Raw genomic sequence first — 25,079 nt, forward strand, 5'->3', positions numbered from 1 at the left:
TTGTTCTATCTATGTACCTATCAAAATGTTTCTTAAACGTTGCTAAAAATGTTTCCAAAATCAATATGATTCTAAGATATTTCTTACTGTTTCCACACAAGCAAAGCCTCTCTAGTGCAGCATGCAAGAAAATGCAGCATGCAAGAAAATGCAGCTTGCCAATGCAGCATGCAAGAAAATGCAGCTTCCAATGCAGCATGCAAGAAAATGCAGCATGCAAGAAAATCTATTTTAAATGATTTAGACATTCTAAAATTGGTTTATTTTTTGAGAAATTTAAAACAAAACACCTTCATTAAAACTTTACAGGCAGCAGATCCACTATGTTTTGTTTCTTGGTCAGAGCATTCTGAGTTGGAGCCCCACTCCAGACCCCAAGGACATTGCATTAGTAACTTTGCTTCTCAAAGATTAAATTGGCTGTAAAGCGCTTTGAGACAATTTGACATGAATGCTTCTGGATTAAATGGTTCTGGGAGCCCTGCCTTATTTGTAGCATAGGAAAGTGCCTTCTGTCCATGCCAGAGAGGAGCAGTCTTATGCTTTACAAGGGATAATATCCGTGATCTCTCAATGTCTCAAAGCACCTTGTAATCCACAAAGTATTAGTTATAGCAATGTAAGAAACGGAGCAGTTGGTTTTCCCACATGTGGTGTAAGTAGGCCCAGGGCTCATTGCTCGATGAAAATACAGCTGTCTAGCCACACCCTTTCAACTCCAGGGCTGAACCCCAAATATCTAGATCAAGGCAGGCGAACCGAGTTGCTTCATAGGACTGAAAAGCAGCACCAACCATCGCTTTATATAAGCACTCCCTGGAATATTAGAGGCATTTGGAATATCCAAGTAGAAGAATCAAAACTCTAACCTTAGGGGGGGGGGAAGTAAAATTTAACATTGATACTCATTTAAAATGTATGTGTGCACTCATTTCTTTTTACAATGTTCTGGGATGAAGCATTTTGTAGTTTTACCCGTTTGAATTGGTCAGCATTTTTATTTACAATATACTAGGTTGAAACATTTTGTAGTTTTTTTTCCCCCATTGAAATTGTTTGAACTTTTTTTCACAATGTTCTGGGTTGAAGCATTTTATAGATTTTTTCCCTTTGAATTGGTTAGCAGTTTTTAAAATTATTTTAACTGTTGTATTTATTAAAATCAGGACTGAAGTTAACGGTTTAAAATACAGTATAGAAACATAGAAAATAGGTGCAGGAGTAGGCCATTCGGCCCCTCGAGCCTGCACCGCCATTCAATATGGTCATGGTTGATCATCCAACTCAGTATCCTGTACCTGCCTTCTCTCCATACCCCCTGATCCCTTTAGCCACAAGGGCCATAACTAACTCCCTCTTAAATATAGCCAATGAACTGTGGCCTCAACTACCTTCTGTGGCAGAGAATTCCACAGATTCACCACTCTCAGTGTGAAAAATGTTTTCCTCATCTCGGTCCTAAAAGATTTTTCCCTTATCCTATTCCCCTTATAGTAATTACTGAGACTCACATGGATGGGTTCCGATTATAATTGCATAATTCCTCAGATTTCCACAATGGTTCACATGAGTGATTAACAAGAGACAATTATGAGATTTCCGTACCATCTACAGGTTTGTTGTGTCCTTGGGCGTCTGACACAGAATCTGTCAGCTCTGCTTCAGCTCGATGCAGCACAGCCTCACATTCTTCAGGTACCGGAAGGAACACCTCCTGTGGCTGGGACTCCGACGGAGAGGATGACGAACACGATGGTGAGGTCTTGCCGTTGTATGCTTCGGTTAGCAGATCTGTTCTGTCTATGTCGGACGGACAGCAAGGTTATTCGGGTACCAAACACTAAAGAAACAACTTAAAACTACTGCTTCCAATCACACATTTAATTTATAAAGTGACATGGGGCTGCTCATGATTGTTAAGGCGGTACAGTGGCGCAGTGGTAGAGTTGCTGCCTCACAGCGCCAGTGACCTGGGTTCAACACTGACCCGGGTGCTGTCTGTGTCTGAAGAAGGGTTTCAGTCCGAAATGTTGCCTTTCTCCTTCGCTCCATAGATGCTGCTGCACGCGCTGAGTTCTCCAGCATTTTTGTGTACCTTTGCTGTCCGTGTGGAGTTTGTATGTTCTCTTCTTGACTGAAGAGACAAAAGTGCTGGAGTAACTCAGCAGGTCAGGCAGCATCTCAGGAGAACAAGGATAGGATATGTTTTGGGTCTGGACCCTTCTTCAGACTGATGATTTAGACTTTTGGGTAAGGAACTTACCAATTGACACTTTTTTTTTACTGTCCTCCTTGAACTGCAGACTCTAAATGGGGTGGTCAGTAAGGGGTCATTAACAGAATTCAAAATATACAAGGAATGGAGATGCACTTAAAGGCATGATCAGCAACCAGGCGCAGCAGGAAACCTAGTACTGCCAACATATAACCTCAGAGCTATTTATATCATGAAAATCCAGCAAATTATCATTGAGTACATTATAAATTGTTCACGCATGTCAAGAAGTCTCTGGTATTCAGCACTTGCATGTCTATTTTCCTACTGGAGTCCCATTTTCTATTCTCCATCTTATTTTCACTTGGGGGCATAAGATCCGCCCTCAAATGTTTATAACATTTAAAAGGAGATAAAACTTAGCACAAACATAATTCAGTTTAAAAAGATGTACAAACACACTTGTTTAAAAGGATAACGAGTTGGTCTCCATTCGTCGTTTTTTTTTAATCATATGGTGCAGCACAATTGTAAAATAACTGTTTCAGGACTGGACGGGGGTTGGTCAAGATTATAAATAATGATCTCCTTTTCTTTTTTATTTTATTTTATTTTCTTTTCTCTATTTTCTCTCTCAACTTTCTTCATTTACTTGTTTTCTTTCTTCACACACTATATATTTCACATCTTTCTATCCATCCTTCTATCTAACTTATTTTTCTTATTCTAATCTTTTTTCAATGTAACAAAAAAAAAAAAAAAGAAGTTGTACATAAAATGTATTATGAAAATATATATTAGGCACTTTGGTGCCATATGACTGTACTTACTTCTAATAAAATAAAAGGGACAAAAAAATAAAATTAAAATAAAAGGATATTGGGATGAGGATAGGTGATTGTGAGTGGGATATTTGTTATACTGATTGTATTGGGAAGGGTGATTATAGAGTGATGGGTTGTAAATATCACTAAGATACTGTATAGTATACGAGGGGTTTTTCTTATCTTATTCTTTTTTGTATGGCTTTGTAAATATTTGATTAGTGTTCAAATGTAAATAATTTGGTGTACATATAGTGGCTGGTGTACATATAGCTGCTAAATTTGTATAAGATAATTACAAACAGTTGAATAAGGGGTGGGAATTAATAAGCTTTGGCTTCTTCCTGCTCCTTTTCAGACACATATGATTTCATTTATTTCTAGATATTGTTTATGACACTTTATAAATATTTTTGTTTTGTTTTTTGTATGCTGTTTCACACTTGCTTTTTATTCTTTTATTCTGTTCAAAATAAATAATAGAATAAATAAATAGAAACATAGAAATTAGGTGCAGGAGTAGGCCATTCGGCCCTTCGAGCCTGCACCGCCATTCAATATGATCATGGCTGATCATCCAACTCAGTATCCCATACCTGCCTTCTCTCCATACCCCCTAATCCCCTTAGCCACAAGGGCCACATCTAACTCCCTCTTAAATATAGCCAATGAACTGGCCTCAATTACCCTCTGTGGCAGAGAGTTCCAGAGATTCACCACTCTCTGTGTGAAAAAAGTTCTTCTCATCTCGGTTTTAAAGGATTTCCCCCTTATCCTTAAGCTGTGACCCCTTGTCCTGGACTTCCCCAACATCGGGAACAATCTTCCTGCATCTAGCATGTCCAACCCCTTAAGAATTTTGTACGTTTCTATAAGATCCCCTCTCAATCTCCTAAATTCTAGAGAGTATAAACCAAGTCTATCCAGTCTTTCTTCATAAGACAGTCCCGACATCCCAGAAATCAGTCTGGTGAACAGTCTCTGCACTCCCTCTATGGCAATAATGTCCTTCCTCAGATTTGGAGACCAAAACTGTACGCAATACTCCAGGTGTGGTCTCACCAAGACCCTGTACAACTGCAGTAGAACAAATATAAGGCATTTGGACAAGTACATGGGTAGGAAAGGTTTGGAGGAATATGGGGCAAACGCAGGCAAGTGGGACGCGTGTAGATAGGGCACCTTACTCGACATCGGCAAGTTGGGTCGAAGGGCCCGTTTCCGTGCTGCATGACTATGACTGGATGGCCGTGATACTACACATTTGCAATTCTCCTCCCGTCTCCCAAGGATGCATTCCTGTGTACTCATGCACGCGGAGGAAATTCACCGTCTTAAGAGTCAGAACATTTAAAAATAGTAGAAAACACTGGAAACCCTCGATCCATAATTGTAGAAACACATTTGTTAAAGTACTGGTCTACACATGCTGTCTGACCCCAGTATCTCTGGCATTTTAGATCATGAGTCATTTCCAATAACTCACATTTTATTTTATTTTCAATTCATTTGTTAATGTTTGTATGATATATGCAAAACTAACGCACCACCAAACAGGTTGGCAGTGTCCGAAGACATGAATGGCACGGAGATTAAATGAGGTTAAAAAAAAAGTTACCTGTTTCACCATTTTCCGTCCTATCAGATTCCTTATAATATTCCATATCATATTCGTTATCTGGCCGTTCGTCCAATTCATCCACTCCTCTGAACTCCAGCTCCTGCTCTTCAGGAATTGGCTCCTTGGAACCCTTCTGTTTAAACCAATTAATGAATGTCAGGGTAAAAAATAAATAAATAACAGGACTGAAGAGTTGAATGACCAGGAGTAAATGTCCGCAGAAGTGTCTCGACCCGAAACGTCACCCAGTGATGCTGCCTGTCCCGCTGAGTTTTACTCCAGCATTTGTGTTTCTAAGTATTTCATTACACTGATTGCATAGACCACATAGCCACATGTCCATGCATCTCCAGGTAGGTAGGCTAAGTCATTACTGGATTATTACTACAACATGATTAAAAAAGCAAAGCGTTGAACTAATGCCCCTGTCCCACTTAGGAAACCCGAACAGAAGCCTCTGGAGACTTTGTGCCCCACCCAAGGTTTCCGTGCGATTCCCGGAGGTTTTTGTCAGTCTCCCTTCCTGCTTCCACTACCGGCAACCTCCGGGAACCGCACGGAAACCTTGGGTGCGGCACAAAGTCTCCAGAGGTTTCCGTTCAGTTTTCCTAAGTGGGACAAGGGCATTACTCAGCGGGTAGTTGAAGAACATGGATAGGTGACCTTTCAGGTTTGGACCCTTCTTCAGACCCGAAAGATAATAATAAATGTTATTTATGGGCGCCTTTCAAGAGTCTCAAGGACAAGATCACCTATCCATGTTCTCTAGAGATACTACTTTCCCCACTGAATTACCACAGCACTGTCTTTATTTTGTAAATTAGTATCTGCAGTTCCTTGGTTCAACACAAAACTACATCTTCTATTCTGTAGCCCATCTTACTTCAGAGCAATGACTCCTCACCTTCAATGACATAAAAGCCCCAGATGAATCAAACGTTCCCATTTCCTCTTCTGCATCTTCCAGGCACCATTCGGGCAAATTATCCTTCTCATCTTCGTAGCTGCCACTGCCCGTCCTGCCCCTCCTGTATGAACGCTCCTCATCTCGGTCCCGAAAGTCAAAGTCAAAGCGCCGCCGCCGCTGCTGATCAACATGGTCCCTCCAGCCTGCGGAGCGAGGACCATCTGCAATAACAGACGGGAGTTACAACCATCACATCGCACGAGGCACAGGAGACCAACAAACACTTCACAACCAAAACCAAGAGGAGGCTTAAAATTCTTCTCCCTACCAGAGCCGACAGAAACTTGACTGCCTCTTTAACTGCCTCCACCATGTAAGCCCAGCAAACTAGATACAATAATCTGATGAAGAGTCCAGACCCAAAACATCACCTTTTTTTTCACCTTTGTCCATTTTCTCCAGGGATGCTGCCTGACCCCGAGTTACTCAGAATTTAGTGTCAATCAAACATAGATACAAATTGCTCAGAATGGCAATATTGCTTTATTAAAAAAAAACTAAAAAAAACGATTAACTGTAGTGACATGGAGTGTCAGCTTCGAATGACAGAACAGCAGGAATGAAGCCAAATATACTACCTTCTGTACTGTCTCATGAAAGATTCCCAGTGTTGGAGTAGCAAGTACAAGACACTTTACATTCATTATCAGACCATTAACATGGTGAAAAATTCCACAGCTCATGGGATCATTCTGACAGTCACCTAAAGAAATTTGAAACGACTAAAACGTGATCAAAGAGTTGGATTTTGAGGAGTCTTAAAATCAATAGCAGAGGGGATCAGGGTGAAAATTCCACGTTTGTGGCAAGAGCAACGTACCAGTGAAAGCATGGAAATAAATGCAGTGCTCTAAATACAGAGATAGGCTAAACCTCCTCCGCCATTGTGTCACCAACATCAAGGCAGGAACAGAGTGAGCTAGATCGGGGTTATAGCTGCCTCTTCGCCAATGCAAGATCAATGGATGTTCAGATGCTGAGCATATTAGTTGACGCTGAGACACCAAGCGATTTTGAAATTAGGACTGTGCTTGAAATGTGCTTGAGGCATAGGATGGACCTGTATCTTGCTGAATGACATATCAGGATCAAGGGACCACAAGCCTACCTGTGTTTTTAATTTGTGTTCCAGTGTAATATTCAAGTCAACCAGCAAGCACTTTATCATGGTGAATTTTGCCACATTTTATACCTGTACATAATCTCAAGATAATATTTCAAACCAAACGTCAAGTTATGCTAGTACTGGTCCGAGTCTATCAAATACTGAAAAAGGCTACCTGAACTAATTTCACATAGAGTCATAAATAAATAGCAAAAAAGACATTAACCTACTTTTAACTCGTATATGTATCTTAAGGGACCCTGCTTCCCACCAATCAATCATGTTTTATTTCTGCATGTTGATGGAAAAATACATGGTGATTTTCTCCTCCATATGTTTTCATTTGGCATCTCATCAAAAATAATGTCAGCCAAGTATACATTGCATGAATGTCTTTAAGAAACATAAAAAATAGATGCAGGAGTAGGCAATCCTGCCCATCGAGCCAGCGCCGCCATTCAATATTGACTGATCATCCAAAATTAGTACACCGTTCCTGCTTTTCCCCCCACATCCCTGGATTCCTTTAGCCCTAAGAGCTAAATCAAATTCTCTCTTGAAAACATCAGTGAATTGGCCTCCACTGCTTTCTGTGGCAGATAATTCCATAGATTCGCAACTGGGTGAAAAATTTTTCCTCATCTCAGTTCTAAATGGCCTACCCTTTATCCTTAAACTGTGATCCCTGGTTCTGGACTCTTTTTGCTGACCATTTTTCCTGCATCTAGTTTGTCCAATCCCTTAAGAATTTTATATGTTTCTCGAAGATCCCCTCTCATCCTTCTAAATTCCAGTGAGTACAAGCCCAGTTGACCTATTCTTTCATCATATGTCAGTCCCGCCATCCTGGGAATTAACCTGTGCTGCACCCCGTCAATAGCAATAATGTCCTTCCTCAAATTAGGAGACCAAAACGGCACACAATACTACAGGTGTGGTCTCACCAGGGCCCAGTACAACTGCAGGAGCTCCTTGCTCCTAAACTCAAATCCTTTCGCAACAAAGGCCAGCATGCCATTGGCTTTCTTCACTGCCTGCTGTACCTGCTTGCTTACTTTCATTGACTTATGTACAAGGACACCCAGGTCTCGTTGCACCTCTCCTTTTCCTAATCTGACACCATTCAGATAATAATCTTCCTTCCTGTTCTTGCCACCAAAGTGGATAACCTCACATTTATCCACATTATACTGCATCAGCCATGCATCTTCCCACTCACCAATTCTATCCAAGTCACCCTGCATCCTCATAGCAACCTCCTCGCAGCTCACGCTGCCACCCAGCTTTGTGTCAAACCTGGAGATGTTACATTTATTTCCTTCGTCTAAATCGTTAATATATATTGCAAATAACTGGGGTCCCAACTGAGCTTTGCGGTACCCCACTAGTCACTGCCTGCCATTCTGAAACGGGCCCGTTAATTCCTACTCTTTGCTTCCTGTCTGCCAACCAGTTCTCTATCCATGACAATACCCTACCGCCAATACCATGTGCTCTAATTTTGCACACTAATCTCGTGTGGGACCTTGTCAAAGGCTTTTTGAAAGTCCAAATACACAACATCCACTGGCTCTCCCTTATCCATTCTACTTGTTACTTGTTAAGGATATTAATGTCCTCCTTAATCTGGTATTACTGTTTTGTAAATCCGTGGACAAATTGCCCCTCAATTTGAGTATTTCATGAGCTATAAACACAACTTTGCGGACTAGTTTCCTTAAAAGCTGACTTGCCATTCGAATGCAACAGGCATTCCCCTCACCGCATCCACAACCACCACGGACAAGAACACTCGCTTCGTCTCCTCAACCTGCAGATAAATCCTATTCCACCCACGCTGCCATTCAATTCAGCCTCATTTAAGCACCAAGCCTCCTACACTAATTGCCAATTTTATATGCTGAGTTTTTCCTGGATTGGCTCTGTAACAAGCCATGTTCATAAGTGTACAACTAATTTAATTTAGCTATTAGCTACTTCCATACCTTCACTAATCTCATCTCCTTTGTAGAAGTTGGAGAGAGAGACACGGTGACGCAGCTGGTAGGGCTGCTGCCTCACAGCTCTAGGGACCCGTGTTCCATCCTGACCTCGGCTGCTGTCAGTGTGGAGTTTGCACGTGGAGCTTCCCTGTGACCACGTGGGTATCCTCCCACATCCCAAACACGTGCGGGTTTACAGGTTAATTGGCCTCTGTAAACTGCGTCTAGAGTTGTAGTGAGTAGATGCAAAAGTGGGATAACAAAACTGGTGTGATCAGGTGGTCAGCAGGGACTCGGTGGGCCGAAGGGCCTGTTGCCAAGCTGTTTCTCAAGTTATTTTAAATTCTTGCAATCTCTTGTACCTTTAAGCGCATACTTTTCTCATTTGTATTAGCATTCCAAGTATTTTTAAACTTAACACTTCCGCATTCTGCAAGTTTCTTTGCGTATTTCCTTATTATTGGTTTGCATCAACTTCAAATAATCACGTGGTATTTGCACCAACTACGCCTACTAAAATTCCTAGCTAAACATGCTCTTCCATTCTCCATTCTTCCAACCTATCCCCAACCACTCACTCACCTCTCGGCCTGTGAACATGAAATTTTCCAAGGTAGACAAAAATGCTGGAGAAACTCAACATGTGAGGCAGCATCTATGAAGCAAAGAAAATAGGCGACATTTAGGGTCGAGACCCTTCTTCAGACTGAAGAAGGGTCGCGACCCGAAATGTTGCCTATTTCCTTCGCTCCATAAATGCTGCCTCACCCGCTGAGTTTCTCCAGCATTTTTGTCTACCTTCAATTTTCTAGCGTCTGCAGTTCCTTCTCGAACATGAATTTTTCCAAAGTTTAATAGCCCTTAATCTTTTTCATTCCTTAACTGGTCACATTGCATTCTTCCAGACTTGTTGGGCTGGTTTTACTTTACATCGCTGGCATATCTGATCAATACTACCCACATTCAGAAACTGAAATCAAAGTCATAAACGTTTGCACATCTGCCGTGAAATGTGAGAGTCCAAGTCAGTTCAGGAGCAGGGTTGAGATCCAACTGAATACAGGAAAAGCTTTAAAATGCCAAAGGGCAAGAAAATAAGAAATAGGGACTGGGATAAAACAATTGGCACCTAGGAACATAGCTGATTCAACTTCCTTGCACTATCCCCCAAACTCTCGATTCCCTTCCTAATAACAAAAATGAACACAGCTTAGAATTCAACCTAGGATTCAGCCTCTGCAGCTTTCGGCTCAAGAAATTCTTAAGACTCACAATTCTGAGAAAATTGTTCATCCATCTGCAATGGAAGATAAATTACTCAAATAAAAAAATATTAAACAAGAATATTTTAAATATGTTGCAAGAAAATAATCAAATTTTTTTAAATGTTAATTATCAGTTTTTTAAATGTTAATCTGTTCAATTCTAATTGTTTTTAAACAATCAAGTGCTTTACAAGGACCCAACACTGCTCATATAGAAACATAGAAAATAGGTGCAGGAGGAGGCCATTCGGCCCTTCGAGCCAGCGCAGCCATTCATTGTGATCATGGCTGATCATCCCCTATCAGTAACCCGTGCCTGCCTTCTCCAATATCGTCATCAATTTAGAAGATTGAGGGGGGATCTTATAGAAACGTACAAAATTCTTAAGAGGTTGGACAGGCTGGATGCAGGAAGATTGTTCCCGATGTTGGGGAAGTCCAGAACAAGGGGCCACACACACAGTTTAAGAATAAGATGGAAGTCTTTTAGGATAGAGATGAGAAATCATTTTTTTACACACACACAGAGTGGTGAATCTGTGGAATTCTCTGCCAACAAGATACAAGATACATTTAATTGTCATTGCCACAGAAGGTAGTTGAGGCCACAGTTCATTGGCTATATTTAAGAGGGAGTTAGATGTGGCCCTTGTGGCTAAAGGCATCAGGGGGTATGGAGAGAAGGCAGGTACAGGATACTGAGTTGGATGATCAGCCATGATCATATTGAATGGCGGTGCAGGCTCGAAGGGCCGAATGGCCTACTCCTGCACCTATTTTCTATGTTTCTCCCCATATTCATTGACTCCACTAGCTTCATAGAAACATAGAAAATAGGTGCAGGAGGAGACCACTATACCACGAAACGAAAAGATTTAGAAAGTGGTCTACATCTAGACAAGATAGACAAGAGTGCAGGGGGTGGGTGAGAGAAAAACAAGCCACCAAGATGTAGACATTTGCTTTCAACAATACCGGACTACCAGCCTGCCATTTTGGCTTGTTCAGCTTTCATCTCTTAAGATAACCTTGCATCATCCTGCTTCCCATTAATCTCTCCTGCCTTCTGTCTTGTTCTCTGCCACCTTTCTTTCTGTGCATTAGAACGAGAGAATAATGCAAAGCTCGGTCTTTAAATTTTAAATGTTCTCCCTTCCCCCCCCCCCCCACACCTCCTTCTTGCAGGTGCATTGAGCATTTTTAAGAGTGATGGGAGTGGAAACAGGCTCTTCGGACCAACTTGCCCACACCGGCCCAACATGCCCCAGCTGCACTAGTCCCACCTGCCCGCGTTTGGTCCATATCCCTCCAAACCTGTCCTGTCCTCGGGTGTTTCACAGAGGAAGAGGACTTAACTTTCTGGTGCCTTTCCCCCACTGTGGAAATTTTTGATTCTGCTGTGGGGGGGGGACATTTGTGTTGAACTCTATAATGTGTTGTGTCCATTTTCTTTATTTTTTTTAACATTTTCTCTGGTTTGTATGGAAACTTATTATCTATTTTATGTAAAGCACTTTGGTGTCAATGCGAGTTGACTTAAAACGTGCTATATAAATAAAACTTGCTTACTACTTACTGTCCATTTTTATCCAGACTTTCACAATTTCTAGTACTTTAGTACTGTACACTGACAATGACAATTAAAATTGAATCTGAATCTGAATTTATTTTCAGTCAAAGTTCTGAGCATTAGAAAACCGAGCCTCCCGCACCCAACCTCCTTCATTGCCCCTTCAATGGGCCAATGGTGTTTTTTTTTTTTTAGGCCATTGCATAAGTGGACATAAACTTTTTGCTGAGTTACCTGGGCTTGGGGGTCGCCACCGGTCACCTTCTCTTCGTACGCCAGCTGTTCTCCAGCCTCCGTCATCATCTTCGCCGTTCTGCTCCTCACGGATGGCTCGCCAGTTCTCACTGTCGGAACGAGCAAAATCCTGCTTGCGCGTCGTTGGGGCCACTTCGTCAAACACTACTTGAGGAAAAGAGAAGAAAGGGAGGGAGAAGTTGGAGAACAAGACAAGTATAAGGTGCAACAGATTTCTGAAAATAAATGGTTTCAGGACCTGGTGAGGGGAAGGGAAAAATACGAAGTTGGTATATCTCTTTTTTTTACTTTTAATATATCTTCTGTTTTCTTTTTCACTTTTTCTTTTTCTATGGCTTACGTCTTAACTCTTTTTTGAATTTTTTGTGTCTAAGGGTCTCTTTTGATCACTCTTTCACACACTTACTATCCTATTTCACTCTCTTTACTTTTCTTCTTTTTAAAGTTTAAAATGTGAAGTGGTACAAGAAATGTATGATGTTATTTTTGGCTTAGAAACACAGAAACATAGAAAATAGGTGCAGGAGTAGGCCATTCGGCCCTTCGAGCCATTCAATATGATCATGGCTGATCATCCAACTCAGTATCCTGTACCTGCTTTCTCTCCATACCGCCTGATCCCTTTAGCCACAAGGGCCACATCTAACTCCCTCTTAAATATAGCCAATGAACTGCCCTCAACTACCTTCTGCGGGAAAGAATTCCAGAGATTCACCACTCTCTGTGTGAAAAAAGTTTTCCTCATCTCGGTCCTATAAGATTTCCCCTTTATCCTTAAACTGTGACCCCTTGTTCTGGACTTCCCCAACATCGGGAACAATCTTCCTGCATCAAGCCTGTCCAACCCCTTAAGAATTTTGTAAGTTTCTATAAGATCCCCCCTCAATCTTCTAAATTCTAGCGAGTACAAAACGAGTCTATCCAGTCTTTCTTCATATGAAAGTCCTGACATCCCAGGAATCAGTCTGGTGAACCTTCTCTGTACTCCCTCTATGGCAAGAATGTCTTTCCTCAGATTAGGAGACCAAAACTGTACGTAATACTCCAGGTGTGGTCTCACCAAGACCCTGTACAACTGCAGTAGAACCTCCCTGCTCCTATACTCAAATCCTTTTGCTATGAATGCTAACATACCATTCGCCTTCTTCACTGCCTGCTGCACCTGCATGCCTACTTTTAATGACTGGTGTACCATGACACCCAGGTCTCGTTGCATCTCCCCCTTTCCTAATCGGTCACCATTCAGATAATAATCTACTTTCCTGTTTTTGCCACCAAAGTGGATAACCTCACATTTATCCACATTATACTGCATCTGCCATGCATTTGCCCTCTCACCCAGTCTATCCAAGTCACCTTGCAGCCTCCTAGCATCCTCCTCACAGCTAACACTGCCCCCAGCTTCGTGTCATCTGCAAACTTGGAGATGTTGCATTCAATTCCCTCGTCCAAATCATTAACATATATCGTAAATAGCTGGGGTCCCAGAACTGAGCCTTACGGTACCCCACTGGTCACTGCCTGCCATTGTGAAAAGGACCCGTTTACTCCTACTCCTTGCTTCCTGTCTGCCAGCCAGTTCTCTATCCACATCAATACTGAACCCCCAAAACCGTGTGCTTTAAGTTTGTATACTAATCTCTTATGTGGGACCTTGTCGAAAGTCTTCTGGAAGTCCAGATACACCACATCCACTGGTTCTCCCTTATCCACGCTACTAGTTACATCCTCGAAAAATTCTATAAGATTCGTCAGACATGATTTACCCTTCATAAATCCATGCTAACTTTGTCCAATGATTTCACCACTTTCCAAATGTGCTGCTATCCCATCTTTAATAACTGACTCTAGCAGTTTCCCCACTACCGACGTTAGACTAACTGGTCTGTAATTCCCCATTTTCTCTCTCCCTCCTTTTTTAAAAAGTGGTGTTATATTAGCTACCCTCCAATCCTCAGGAACTACTCCAGAATCTAAAGAGTTTTGAAAAATTATCACTAATGCATCCACTATTTCTGGGGCTACTTCCTTAAGTACTCTGGGATGCAGCCTATCTGGCCCTGGGGATTTATCGGCCTTTAATCCATTCAATTTACCCAACACCACTTCCCGGCTAACCTGGATTTCACTCAGTTCCTCCATCTCATTTGACCCCCGGTCCCCTGCTATTTCCGGCAGATTATTTATGTCTTCCTTAGTGAAGACAGAACCAAAGTAGTTATTCAATTGGTCTGCCATGTCCTTGTTCCCCATGATCAATTCACCCGTTTCTGACTGCAAGGGACCTACATTTGTTTTAACTAATCTTTTTCTCTTCACATATCTATAAAAGCTTTTGCAGTCAGTTTTTATGTTCCCTACCAGTTTTCTTTCATAATCTATTTTCCCTTTCCTAATTAAGCCCTTTGTCCTCCTCTGCTGGTCTCTGAATTTCTCCCAGTCCTCTGGTAGGCTGCTTTTTCTGGCTAATTTGTACGCTTCATCTTTTGTTTTGATACTATCCTTGATTTCCCTTGTTATCCACGGATGCACTACCTTCCCTGATTTATTTTTTTGCCAAACTGGGATGAACAATTGTTGTAGTTCATCCATGTAGTCTTTAAATGCCTTCCATTGCATATCCACCGTCAACCCATTAAGAATCAATCGCCAGTCTATCTTGGCCAATTCACGTCTGTTACCCTCAAAGTTACCTTTCTTTAAGTTCAGAACCTTTGTTTCTGAATTAACGATGTCACTCTCCATCCTAATGAAGAACTCAACCATATTATGGTCACTCTTGCCCAAGGGGCCACGCACAACAAGACTGCTAACTAACCCTTCCTCATTACTCAATACCCAGTCTAGAATAACCTGCTCTCTCGTTGGTTCCTCTACATGTTGGATATTATATTATTATAATATACACTACTTCTAATAAATAAAATTATTTAAAAAATTTAAAAATATATAAATATTGTCAGGGTTAGCATTCTTCCCAAGGGTATAAGTTGCCTGATTAGCACACTTAAATAGAGTAATACGCTCATACTATTAGTTTGCCCAAAAGACAGTTGAGCAAAAGTTAGCATTAGCTTCTAATCACCACTGTAATACCACAACAGCATTTTAAAATTTGACCATAATCGTCCCTAAATCTTTGAATCATACCTCCTTCTCTACGGCCAGGCTTCTCAAATCTTCTGTCACCCCTGCAAGAAGGAACCACAGGTTAGAAAACATGTACTTTAAACAGGAGAAAGTGGAGGGTAGTTTTGGGGATTAACTATGAAAGTTAGCAAAGCCCACCTTCAATGAATGAATATTTTTTTTTTAAATTTTTGATTGGCAACCAAGCTTCAAGAAAGGATCATCTCCAGTTTTTAAGCTCTCCTAGAAATAAACCCGCATAGCCCTCGTATCATGACAGAGAATTTCTAGCTCACAGCAATGCAACCGTCCTTGAAATAGGACCCCAAACAATATGATATACTGAACCCAAAAACGGAGTTTTATTTATACCACATGGCACTAGTTTTATAGCTTTGCATCCTATACCTTCGCTCTCAATTACATTTTTTTTTTACTTTTCATCCCTTGACTAGAGATGTATTTCGTGAATTTTTTCATCACACTTTCTTTAGTTTAGATACAGCGTTGAAAAAGCCTATTGGCTCACCGAGTCCACATCGACCAGCGATCATCCATACACTTGTTCCATCCTACACGCTAGGGACAATTTACAGAAGCCAATTAACTTACAAACCTGCATGTCTTTGGCATGTGGGAGAAATTGGAGCACGTGGAGAAAACGTGCGACTTCTCCCGCCAGTTGCAGGGTTGAAAATTACCTGGAGCGGGGCCGTACATCATCGCCCGGCGCGGCTTCAAATTGCCGCGGGACTTGTTAGCGCCCGCCGGAGGTTTTTGTCAGTCTCCGTAACTGCTTCCACTACCTGCAACCTCCGGCAACCACCTGCAACCTCCGGGAACCGCACAGAAACCTTGGGTGGGGCGCAAAGTCTCCAGAGGGTTCCGTTCAGGTTTCCTAAGTGGGACAGGGCCATGACAAGAATGACAGTAATCAAGCTATCCAGCAGGCTTAATTCCTGCACTATCAGTCAGCATAGGTACAATGCACCGATGAAATCGACGACTGAAGCAAAGCACCAAGGTTACTTAGGTTACATTGCCAACCCAATACACCAAGGTTACATTGACAACTTCTATTCACAATGATGACTTTCCCATCGTGTGCAATTAATGACCCCCTCCTAATCACACACTATCATCGCAGGCATATCTTTCATTCCTTCTTCACAGCTGGTCTGAAAACCTAACACCACTAAGAAATCAACACTGCCATCAAGGCTGCACTTGAAAGACCCACAATCATCTTACGGTAACCATGGCTGCAGCCTTGTTAAAATCATTGTCGCAGCAGGAACTCATTTAAGATAGAAAATATTAACAGGAGATTACACCTTCACACATTTATATTCCAAAGTTCAAGGATGCATCCCCTTCATATAATTACCATTTCTTATTTAACACCACTAACATAAATTGATAAGGCATACGGCAGAGTTTGGACATTCGGCCCATTGAGGCTGCTCCGCCATTCGATCATGACTGATCTATGTTTTCCCTCTCAACTTCATTCACCTCGTAGCCTTTGAAGCTCTTACCAATCAAGAACCTATTACTCTCTGCTCTAAAAATACACAATGACGGCCTCCACAGGCACGTGTGGCAATGAATACCATATATTCACCACCCTGTGGCTGAATTTATTCCTCCTCATCTCCATTCTAAAGTTTTGTCCTGTTATTTCGAGGCCGTGCTCTCTAGTTGTAGATTTCTCCACGGTTGAAAACAACCTCACCCCATGTTCACTCAACTAACCAAAAACCTATTAATTATAAAGTTTTGTCCGATTATTCTGAGGATGAGCTCTCTGGTCCTAGAATCCCCCACTGTTGAAAATATCCTCTCCATGTCCACTCAACCCGACTGATTCCTGGGATGTCAGGACTTTCATATGAAGAAAAACTGGGTAGACTGGGCTTGTACTCGCTAGAATTTAGAAGATTGAGGGGGGATCTTATAGAAACTTACAAAATTCTTAAGGGGTTGGACAGGCTAGATGCAGGAAGATTGTTCCCGATGTTGGGGAAGTCCAGGTCAAGGGGTCACAGCTTAAGGATAAGGGGGAAATCCTTTAAGACCGAGATGAGAAAAACATTTTTCACACAAAGAGAGTGGTGAATCTCTGGAACTCTCTGCCACAGACGGTAGTTGAGGCCAGTTAATTGACTATATTTAAGAGGGAGTTAGATGTGGTCCTTGTGGCTAAAGGGATCAGGGGGTATGGAGAGAAGGCAGGTATGGGATACCGAGTTGGATGATCAGCCATGATCATATTGAATGGCGGTGCAGGCTCGAAGGGCCGAATGGCCTCTACTCCTGCACCTATTTTCTATGTATCTATGTAACTAATTAAGAGCCTATTAATCTCCGTTATAAAAATAAACAATGACTTGACCCCCACCGCCATTTGTGGCAATGAATTCTAGATTCACCACCCTCTGGTAAAGAAATTCCTCCTCATCTCTATTCTACTGGTATGTCCTTGTACTTCCTTGTCTTTGACAAGAAGCTGGGGATGCAGGAAAGATTTTGGTTAGTGAGGAGGGCTGGCTCAGGTCATGACAGTGACCCACCACATGCTCAAAGGCACGGAGGGATAGGCAATAATAGGCGTCTCTTCTTCCTGAGGAGACTGAAGAAGGTCCATCTGTCTCCTCAGATCCTGATGAACTTCTACCGCTGCACCATCGAGAGCATCCTTACCAACTGCATCACAGTATGGTATGGCAACTGCTCTGTCTCTGACCGTAAGGCATTGCAGAGGGTGGTGAAAATTGCCCAATGCATCACCGGTTCCACGCTCCCCTCCATTGAGTCTGTCCAAAGCAAGCGCTGTCTGCGGAGGGCGCTCAGCATCGCCAAGGACTGCTCTCACCACAACCATGGACTGTTTACCCTCCTACCATCCGGGAGGCGCTACAGGTCTCTCCGTTGCCGAACCAGCAGGTCGAGGAACAGCTTCTTTCCGGCGGCTGTCACTCTACTAAACAACGTACCTCGGTGACTGCCAACTTATTATTATTTTTTTTTATTCAAATCGTTTGCTATGTCGCTCTTCAAGGGAGATGCCAAATGCATTTCGTTGTCTCTGTACTGTACACTGACAATGACAATTAAAATTGAATCTGAATCTGAATCTGAATCTGAATAAATGCTGATCTGGCCAGCAACGTGCAGATCCCACAAACTGAAAAGCGGGAGGTTTTCACTTAAGTGCATGTGTTCAAGACCAAGCACAATTTTTCTTATCTTCTTCAAGCCAGCCAAGAATGTACAGAATAGGATCTTACCCAGAGATTAGTCATAAAAGGTCTAATCCACACATCGTAAACAGCGCCTTCGAAACTTACCTTTCCTCCCAGCTCTGGCTCCGCAGCATTTCACGAGCTCCACGGCCAAACCCCCCTTCTCCATCTTCAAAACTTCTTTGGTAAAAACCGCTTTCCCCTCTTCCTCGGCCTGTATAAGGAGCATATGCAAAGTGGGGAATGCTGAGACATCGAACACCATGTGTCCACATTCATTCACAAATGAAAAAAGATACTTTACTATCTTGAGTAGGAGACTCCAACGGGTCTTCTAAAGTCGTGTTATGCCTCTACATGACTACAACAAAAAGACATTCTGCTTCTCAATCGACGGAACCATAAACCAAACAGAATTCCAAGCCCCATGCTATAGACAACAGGTGCAGGAGAAGGCCATTTGGCCCTTCGAGCCAGCACCACCTTTCACTGTGATCATGGCTGATTATCCATACTCAGTCCTCCGTTCCTGCCTTCTCCCCATATCCCTCGATTCCGCTGCCTTTAAGAGCTCTATCTAACTCTCTCTTGAAAGCATCCAAAGAATTGGCCTCTACTGCCTTCTGAGGCAGAGAATTCCACAGATTCACAACTCTCTGGGTGAAAAAGTTTCACAACTCTCTGGGTGAAAAAGTATTTCTTCTTCTCCGTTCTAAATGGCCTACCCCTTATTCTTAAACTGTGGCTCCCTGGTTCTGGACTCTCCCAACATCGGGAACATGTTTCCTGCCTCTAGCGTCTCCAATCCCAAAATAATCTTATATGTTTCAATAAGATTCCCTCTCATCCTTCTAAATTCCAGTGTGTACAAGCCCAGCCGCTCCATTCTCTCAACATATGACAGTCCCGCCATCCCGGGAATTGACGCTAGTTTCGTCTTTTATTATTTTAGTTAATAATAATGATAATAATAATAATAATAATAACTTATCATGAAGTTTAGTTTATTATTATTTAAAAAGCAATTATTACTAAAAACAATTAAAACAAAACAATGGAGTAATTTGTAACTAGATATACCATCATTTCACACTGCATCACTGTACCTATGGCTAACAATCTGAATCTCTGATTTAAAGCTAATTGGTCCATTCAGTAATTACAGCTTGTGGAAAACAAAAAACTGCTTTTGGAAAACACAAATATGTATACAAGTAAACGATTTAGAAGTAGGCCTTTCAACACTTTAAGCCAGTACTGCCATTAAGATCATGGCTGCTTTGATTGCAAGCTCAACTCTACAGCTCGCCTTTCATCCTGAATTCTTTATTTTTGCCTTAAAAATATTGCTTTCACTGCCCTTTGAAGAAAGTTCCAAAGACTCAATTCTCAGCAAATATTTTGCCTTGCTTTAAATCATTTATTTTTAAGCAGTGACCTCTGATTTTAGTTTTCCACAAGAGAAAACATCTTCTTCATTTGCACCCTGTCAAACCCTTCAGCATGCTGCATCACGCAAGCCTAACCTGACCAACATTTCCTCATAGGTCTACCTTCCCATTTGAGACATCAGCCCAATAAAACCACTCGGAATTGCTTCCAGTGCATTTATATCTTTCGTAATATTTCTTAAATAACAAGGCCAATACTGTACAGAATACACTAGATGTAGTTTCATCCATGTCCTATATGACGAAGGATAGAAATATAGAAAATAGGTGCAGGAGTAGGCCATTCGCCCCTTCGAGCCTGCACCGCCATTCAATATGATCATGGCTGATCATCCAACTCAGTATCACATCCCTGCCTTCTCTCCATACCCCCTGATCCCTTTAGCCACAAGGGTCACATCTAACTCCCTCTTAAATATAGCCAATGAACTGGCCTCAACTACCTTCTGTGGCAGAGTTCCAGAGATTCACCACCCTCTGTGTGAAAAATGTTTTTCTCACCTCGGTCCTAAGGGATTTCCCCCTTATCCTTAAACTGTGACTCCTTGTCCTGGACGTCCCCAACATCGGGGAAAATCTTCCTGCATCTAGCCTGTCCAACCCCTTAAAGCTTTTGTAAGTTTCTATAAGACCTCCCCTCAATCTTCTAAATTCTAGCGAGTACAAGCCGAGTCTATCCAGTCTTTCTTCATATGAAAGTCCTGACATCCCAGGAATCAGTCGGGTGAACCTTCTCTGTACTCCCTCTATGGCAAGAACGTATTTTGTAATCAATTCCTCGAGGAATAACATTACTGACTTTTCCCCAATCACTTGTAAAATCTGTTAACAAGCCTTTAGCAAATGATGTGCTGGGACACCCAACTCCTGCATCTCAGATTCTACCATCACTTTTTTTTCCACATCAGGTGTATGGATAAACTTATTGAATGATGGGTGTTGTGGACTATTCCTGAACTTGGGTAGCAAGTTTCCTAATTTGCTTCATTCTTCAAGAGTTTATAGTTTGTAGAAACTGTTTTAGTGACTTACCTCGGCCCCTGGCACCGCCTCGGCCTCGGACTACCCCTGCCGGTGGGGCTGTTCCTCCCCGCCCCATCAACCTCATCACTGCCGAGCTGTTCACAGACATTGAAAAGTTCCTCTGCACAGGATTAATTAAAAAAGGCTCAGTTAAAACACCATTTTATAAGTGCTTCGAATGATAAGCTCTATCTTGCAGGTATCGTGTTGGGACATTCTTCACTTCAATAGACAATAGGTGCAGGAGTAGGCCATTTGGCCCTTCGAGCCAGCACCTCCCTTCAATGTGATCATGGCTTTATTTTTATTTTATTTATTTTTTTGAGCGTGAGAAATTCTATGTCCTGCCAGCCTTCTTTCAAAATTTAGCGACTCAAAATGGGGGGTGCTTCATTGCCAGGAAATACGGTACTTTATTAAGAGATATGTCTTTTGAAGACTTTATAAAAGTCGACTGACAGCTTACGGAGAGAACAATCTGCGCATGCGTGGTTTAAGATTTTTTTTAATAAGCCGACTGACTGCCTTTCCCGAGTAATTACTCACGGCACGTGCCCGAGTGAAAGGCCTGGATAGAGTGAATGTGGAGAGGATATTTCCACTAATGGGAGAGTCTAGGACCCGAGTCCATAGTCTCAGAATAAAAGGACGTACCTTTAGAAAGGAGACGAGGAAGAATTTCTTTGACTAGGTGGTGAATCTGTGGAATTAATTGACACAGGTGGTTGTGGTGGCCGTCAATGTATATTTTAACGGCAGGGGTTGACAGGTTGATTAGTAAGGGTGCCAGGGGTTATGGGGAGAAGGCAAGAGAATGGGGATGAGAGAGAGATAGATCAGCCATGATTGAATGGCGGAGTAGACATAATGGCCTATTTAGGCCTAATTCTGCTCCCAGAACTTATGTAACTAGCTGGTTGCAACTCTACAACAAGCTTCAAATGCAAGGGGCAAAAACTGTCCTCCTCACTGGACGATATCCTCCGCGTTCCATCTGCACGATGAAACAAGCACATTGTTGGGTGCAAATACCAAAACAAGCACAGCAACAGCTCAAAAATAGGGCTTATCACCAGATTACAATTACAGATGTAATTACAAAAACCTGGATGCAACATAACTTCCTCAAACTCAACAGCGATAAAACAGAATTCCTCCTCATAGGCTCCAAAGCCCCACTCAGCAAAATCAATAACCCCACTCTCACCATCGACGGCATCACTGTCTCCCCATCTCCCCAGGCCCGCAACCTTGGCGTGATCTTTGATTCCACCCTCTCCCTTGAGCCTCACATCCGCCGTGTCATTAAAACCTCCTTCTTTCACCTCCGCAACATCGCCAAAATCAGACCCTCTCTCACACCTCCCGCTGCTGAAAGACTCATCCATGCCTTCATCTCCTCCCGACTGGACTACTGCAACTCACTTCTCCTTGGCATCAGCTCCACCTACATCAACCGACTCCAACTGGTCCAGAACGCAGCCCCACCCGACTCATCACCCACACCAAATCCTGGCATCACATCACTCCAGTCCTCAAACAACTTCACTGGCTTCCCATCTCCCACCGGATCACCTACAAAATCCTGGTCCTCACCTACAAAGCCCTCCACCATCTGGCCCCCCCATATCTCACTGACCTCCTCTCCCCCTACCAACCCTCACGGTCCCTCAGATCCACATCAGCCGCCGGTCTCCTCTCCATCCACAAATCCAACCTCCGCAGTTTTGGGGACGGAGCCTTCTCCAGGGCAGCTCCCAGGCTCTGGAACTCCCTCCCCCAACTGATCCGCAATTCCGTGTCCCTCACCATCTTCCAGTCCCGCCTCAAGACCCATCTCTTCACCTCTGCCTATCCTTAGCCCCACGTCCCCCTCCCTTTTCATCTGTGCGTGAATTGCCTCATATTGTGTTTTGAATTGAATTCTGTCTTTAATTTGTGTACTAGTCATGTCTCTACTATTTATTTCATTCCACTTACATGTTTTTCCTCTACTTGCTAAATTTTTGTATGGTGCCTTGAGACTCTTGAAAGGCGCCCATAAATAAAATGCATTATTATTATTAGATGTGCTTCAAATACCAAGGCTGACAGTGACTCTCAGATCCATGAGAAAACAGAAAAAGCATTTCCCTGTTATGTTCATCTTAATGACTATCCTGCAAGTGAATTCTACATTTATCTAATGTCAATGGTGTTGAATCCACATTAACTCACACGCTGATGTCCGCCATAGACTAATTGCTCTGCACATTGTAACCAACTCTAAATCAGCAAGTTTTAAACTCCAACAGCTGCACTGAAGAATTGGCAAAGCACGCAATTGCAGAACTGAATATTTCTGGACCTCATTTAATAAGATAACACCTCATAATCAACACAGCTCATTAAATTTGAATCTACAGTAATGGAATTAGATCCTAATTAAAGAAAGCAAACAGTATGTGACTTCCCCGTTAAAATTACAAAGGATTTAGCTTTCTGCTGAGCTAAACAGTCAATAAAAATCAGTGTGAGGGAATGATTAACAATATGGCTTGCATTTGCACTGTCAGATATCAACACACTCTTCACATCTGTAGATGACAGAGTTCTTGCCTGTATTCCAAAGAATAGCAGTGAATTTAAAACGACCAGTAGGAGAAACTGAGCAGGTCGTGGGTTTACCCATGGTGCCCCGATCAATGTGTATACCTCACTCCACATGAATGAGGGGAATGATCAATATCACATTAGAGGCCAACACAAATTGATTTGTGTGTTGAAACAGTTTCTGCACTTATTGAGTCATACAGAGTGGAAACAGGCCCTTCAGCCCAGCTTGTTCACACCAACTATACTCGTCCCACCTGCCTGTGCTTGGCCCATATTCCTCTAAACCTGTCCTATCCATGTACCCGCCTAATTGTTTAAACGTTGGGATAGTCTCAGCCTCAACTACCTCCTCTGGCAGCTTGCTCCATGCACCCAACACCCTTTGTGTGAAAATGTCACCCCTCAGATTCCTAGTAAATCTTTTTCCCCTTCACCTTAAACCTATGTCCTCTGGCCCTCAATTCACCTACTCTGGGCAAGAGACTGTGCATCAACCTGGTGTATTCCACTCATGATTTTATATACCTCTATAAGATCACCCCTCATCCTCCTGTGCTCCAATTAATGGAGTCCTGGCCTCCTCAACCTCTCCCTGTAGCTCAGACCCTAGAATCCTGGCAACATCCTTGTAAATCTTCTCTGTACCCTTTCCAGCTTGAGAACATCTTTCCTATAATGTGGTGCCCAGAACTGACACGGTCTGAAGAAGGGTTTCGGCCCCAAACGTCGCCTATTTCCTTCGCTCCATAGATGCTGCTGCACCCGCTGAGTTTCTCCAGCATTTTTGTGTACCTTCGATCTTCCAGCATCTGCAGTTCCTTCTTGAACACTCTTTGACTGATGATGGCTAATGTGCCAAATGCCTTTTTGACCACCCTTTCTTTCTATCCCCTTAGAAAGTATTTAATTGACCTCAAGATTCTCTAAAAAATGAAGCAGGAACTGCAGATGCTGGTTTACCTAACAAAAAGACACAAAGTGCTGGAGTGACTGACAGCATCTCTGGGGAAACATGGAGAGGTGATGTCTTGGGTCGGGGTCCTTGAAGAAAGGGTCGGACCCAAAACTTCACCTATTCACGTTCTCCAAAGATGCTGCCTGACCTGCTGAATTACTCCAGCACGTTGCGCCTTTTTCTTCTTCTTCCATAACAGTGATATGCAAGACTTTATTATAAACGCAAGATCTTTGTTTTTCTAACTGCTATCCAGCCATTTCCTCCCAATGGCACATATGCCATTGAAAGTGAGAAACACAGCATCCAATATTGCAATTCTCCTTTCCTTAAAACCCCAGCACTTCACCCACCAAATTCCCTGCAGGTAAATAATCTGACAACACACAATCTGGATTTACAAATTATCATTTAAATAAAACAGTACTGCAGGCTCTTTAAAAAAAACCTTACTCTTCAGCATGCATCAGTAGCTGCAAGGAGAAAAATAAAATTAAGAGGGGAAATTACTTGCAATCCTTGAAACATTAGTTATAATTCTGGCATTCCCTCAATTGAGAGACTTTATTTCTGCTTATATTTCATCCAGCTTGATTTATGACCTTGCAGGATATTTATATCAATTATGGATTTCTCCTTTAAAAATTAGCATTCTTTTCCAGTCTTCAGGATGTCTCATTGAATTCACTATTTGTACCTTGAGGGCAAATGAACAAGTGATTTGTACATTCCAAGGTCAGCAATGAGCGGGAATGTCTAATTAAATTTGTATTTGTATTCAAAAGGAAGCTTTGGGAAGGTTAGAATCTGTGTATTTTCAAGATTATCCCATCTCAACCCTACTGCTCACCAATTAGAGAGAAAATCTCTGATTGCA

At 42.3% G+C, this 25,079-nt stretch overlaps 1 protein-coding gene across 1 annotated transcript in view; it reads right to left on the reverse strand.

Moving 5' to 3' along the window:
* LOC129695146 (GRB10-interacting GYF protein 2-like) overlaps window positions 1-25,079 on the reverse strand; it is a 126,408-nt gene that overhangs the window by 52,974 nt on the left and 48,355 nt on the right. The window contains exons 8-14 of the mRNA XM_055631912.1: window positions 20,662-20,773; window positions 18,284-18,392; window positions 14,955-14,995; window positions 11,784-11,948; window positions 5,565-5,788; window positions 4,658-4,793; window positions 1,606-1,800 (exon numbers count right to left, since the gene is read on the reverse strand). Coding sequence (XP_055487887.1) covers window positions 1,606-1,800; window positions 4,658-4,793; window positions 5,565-5,788; window positions 11,784-11,948; window positions 14,955-14,995; window positions 18,284-18,392; window positions 20,662-20,773 — 982 coding nt within the window. The remainder of the gene's footprint in view (window positions 1-1,605; window positions 1,801-4,657; window positions 4,794-5,564; window positions 5,789-11,783; window positions 11,949-14,954; window positions 14,996-18,283; window positions 18,393-20,661; window positions 20,774-25,079) is intronic.

The sequence above is a fragment of the Leucoraja erinacea genome, unplaced genomic scaffold (genome assembly GCF_028641065.1).
Source record: "Leucoraja erinacea ecotype New England unplaced genomic scaffold, Leri_hhj_1 Leri_95S, whole genome shotgun sequence".
Taxonomy (NCBI): Eukaryota; Metazoa; Chordata; class Chondrichthyes; order Rajiformes; family Rajidae; genus Leucoraja; species Leucoraja erinaceus.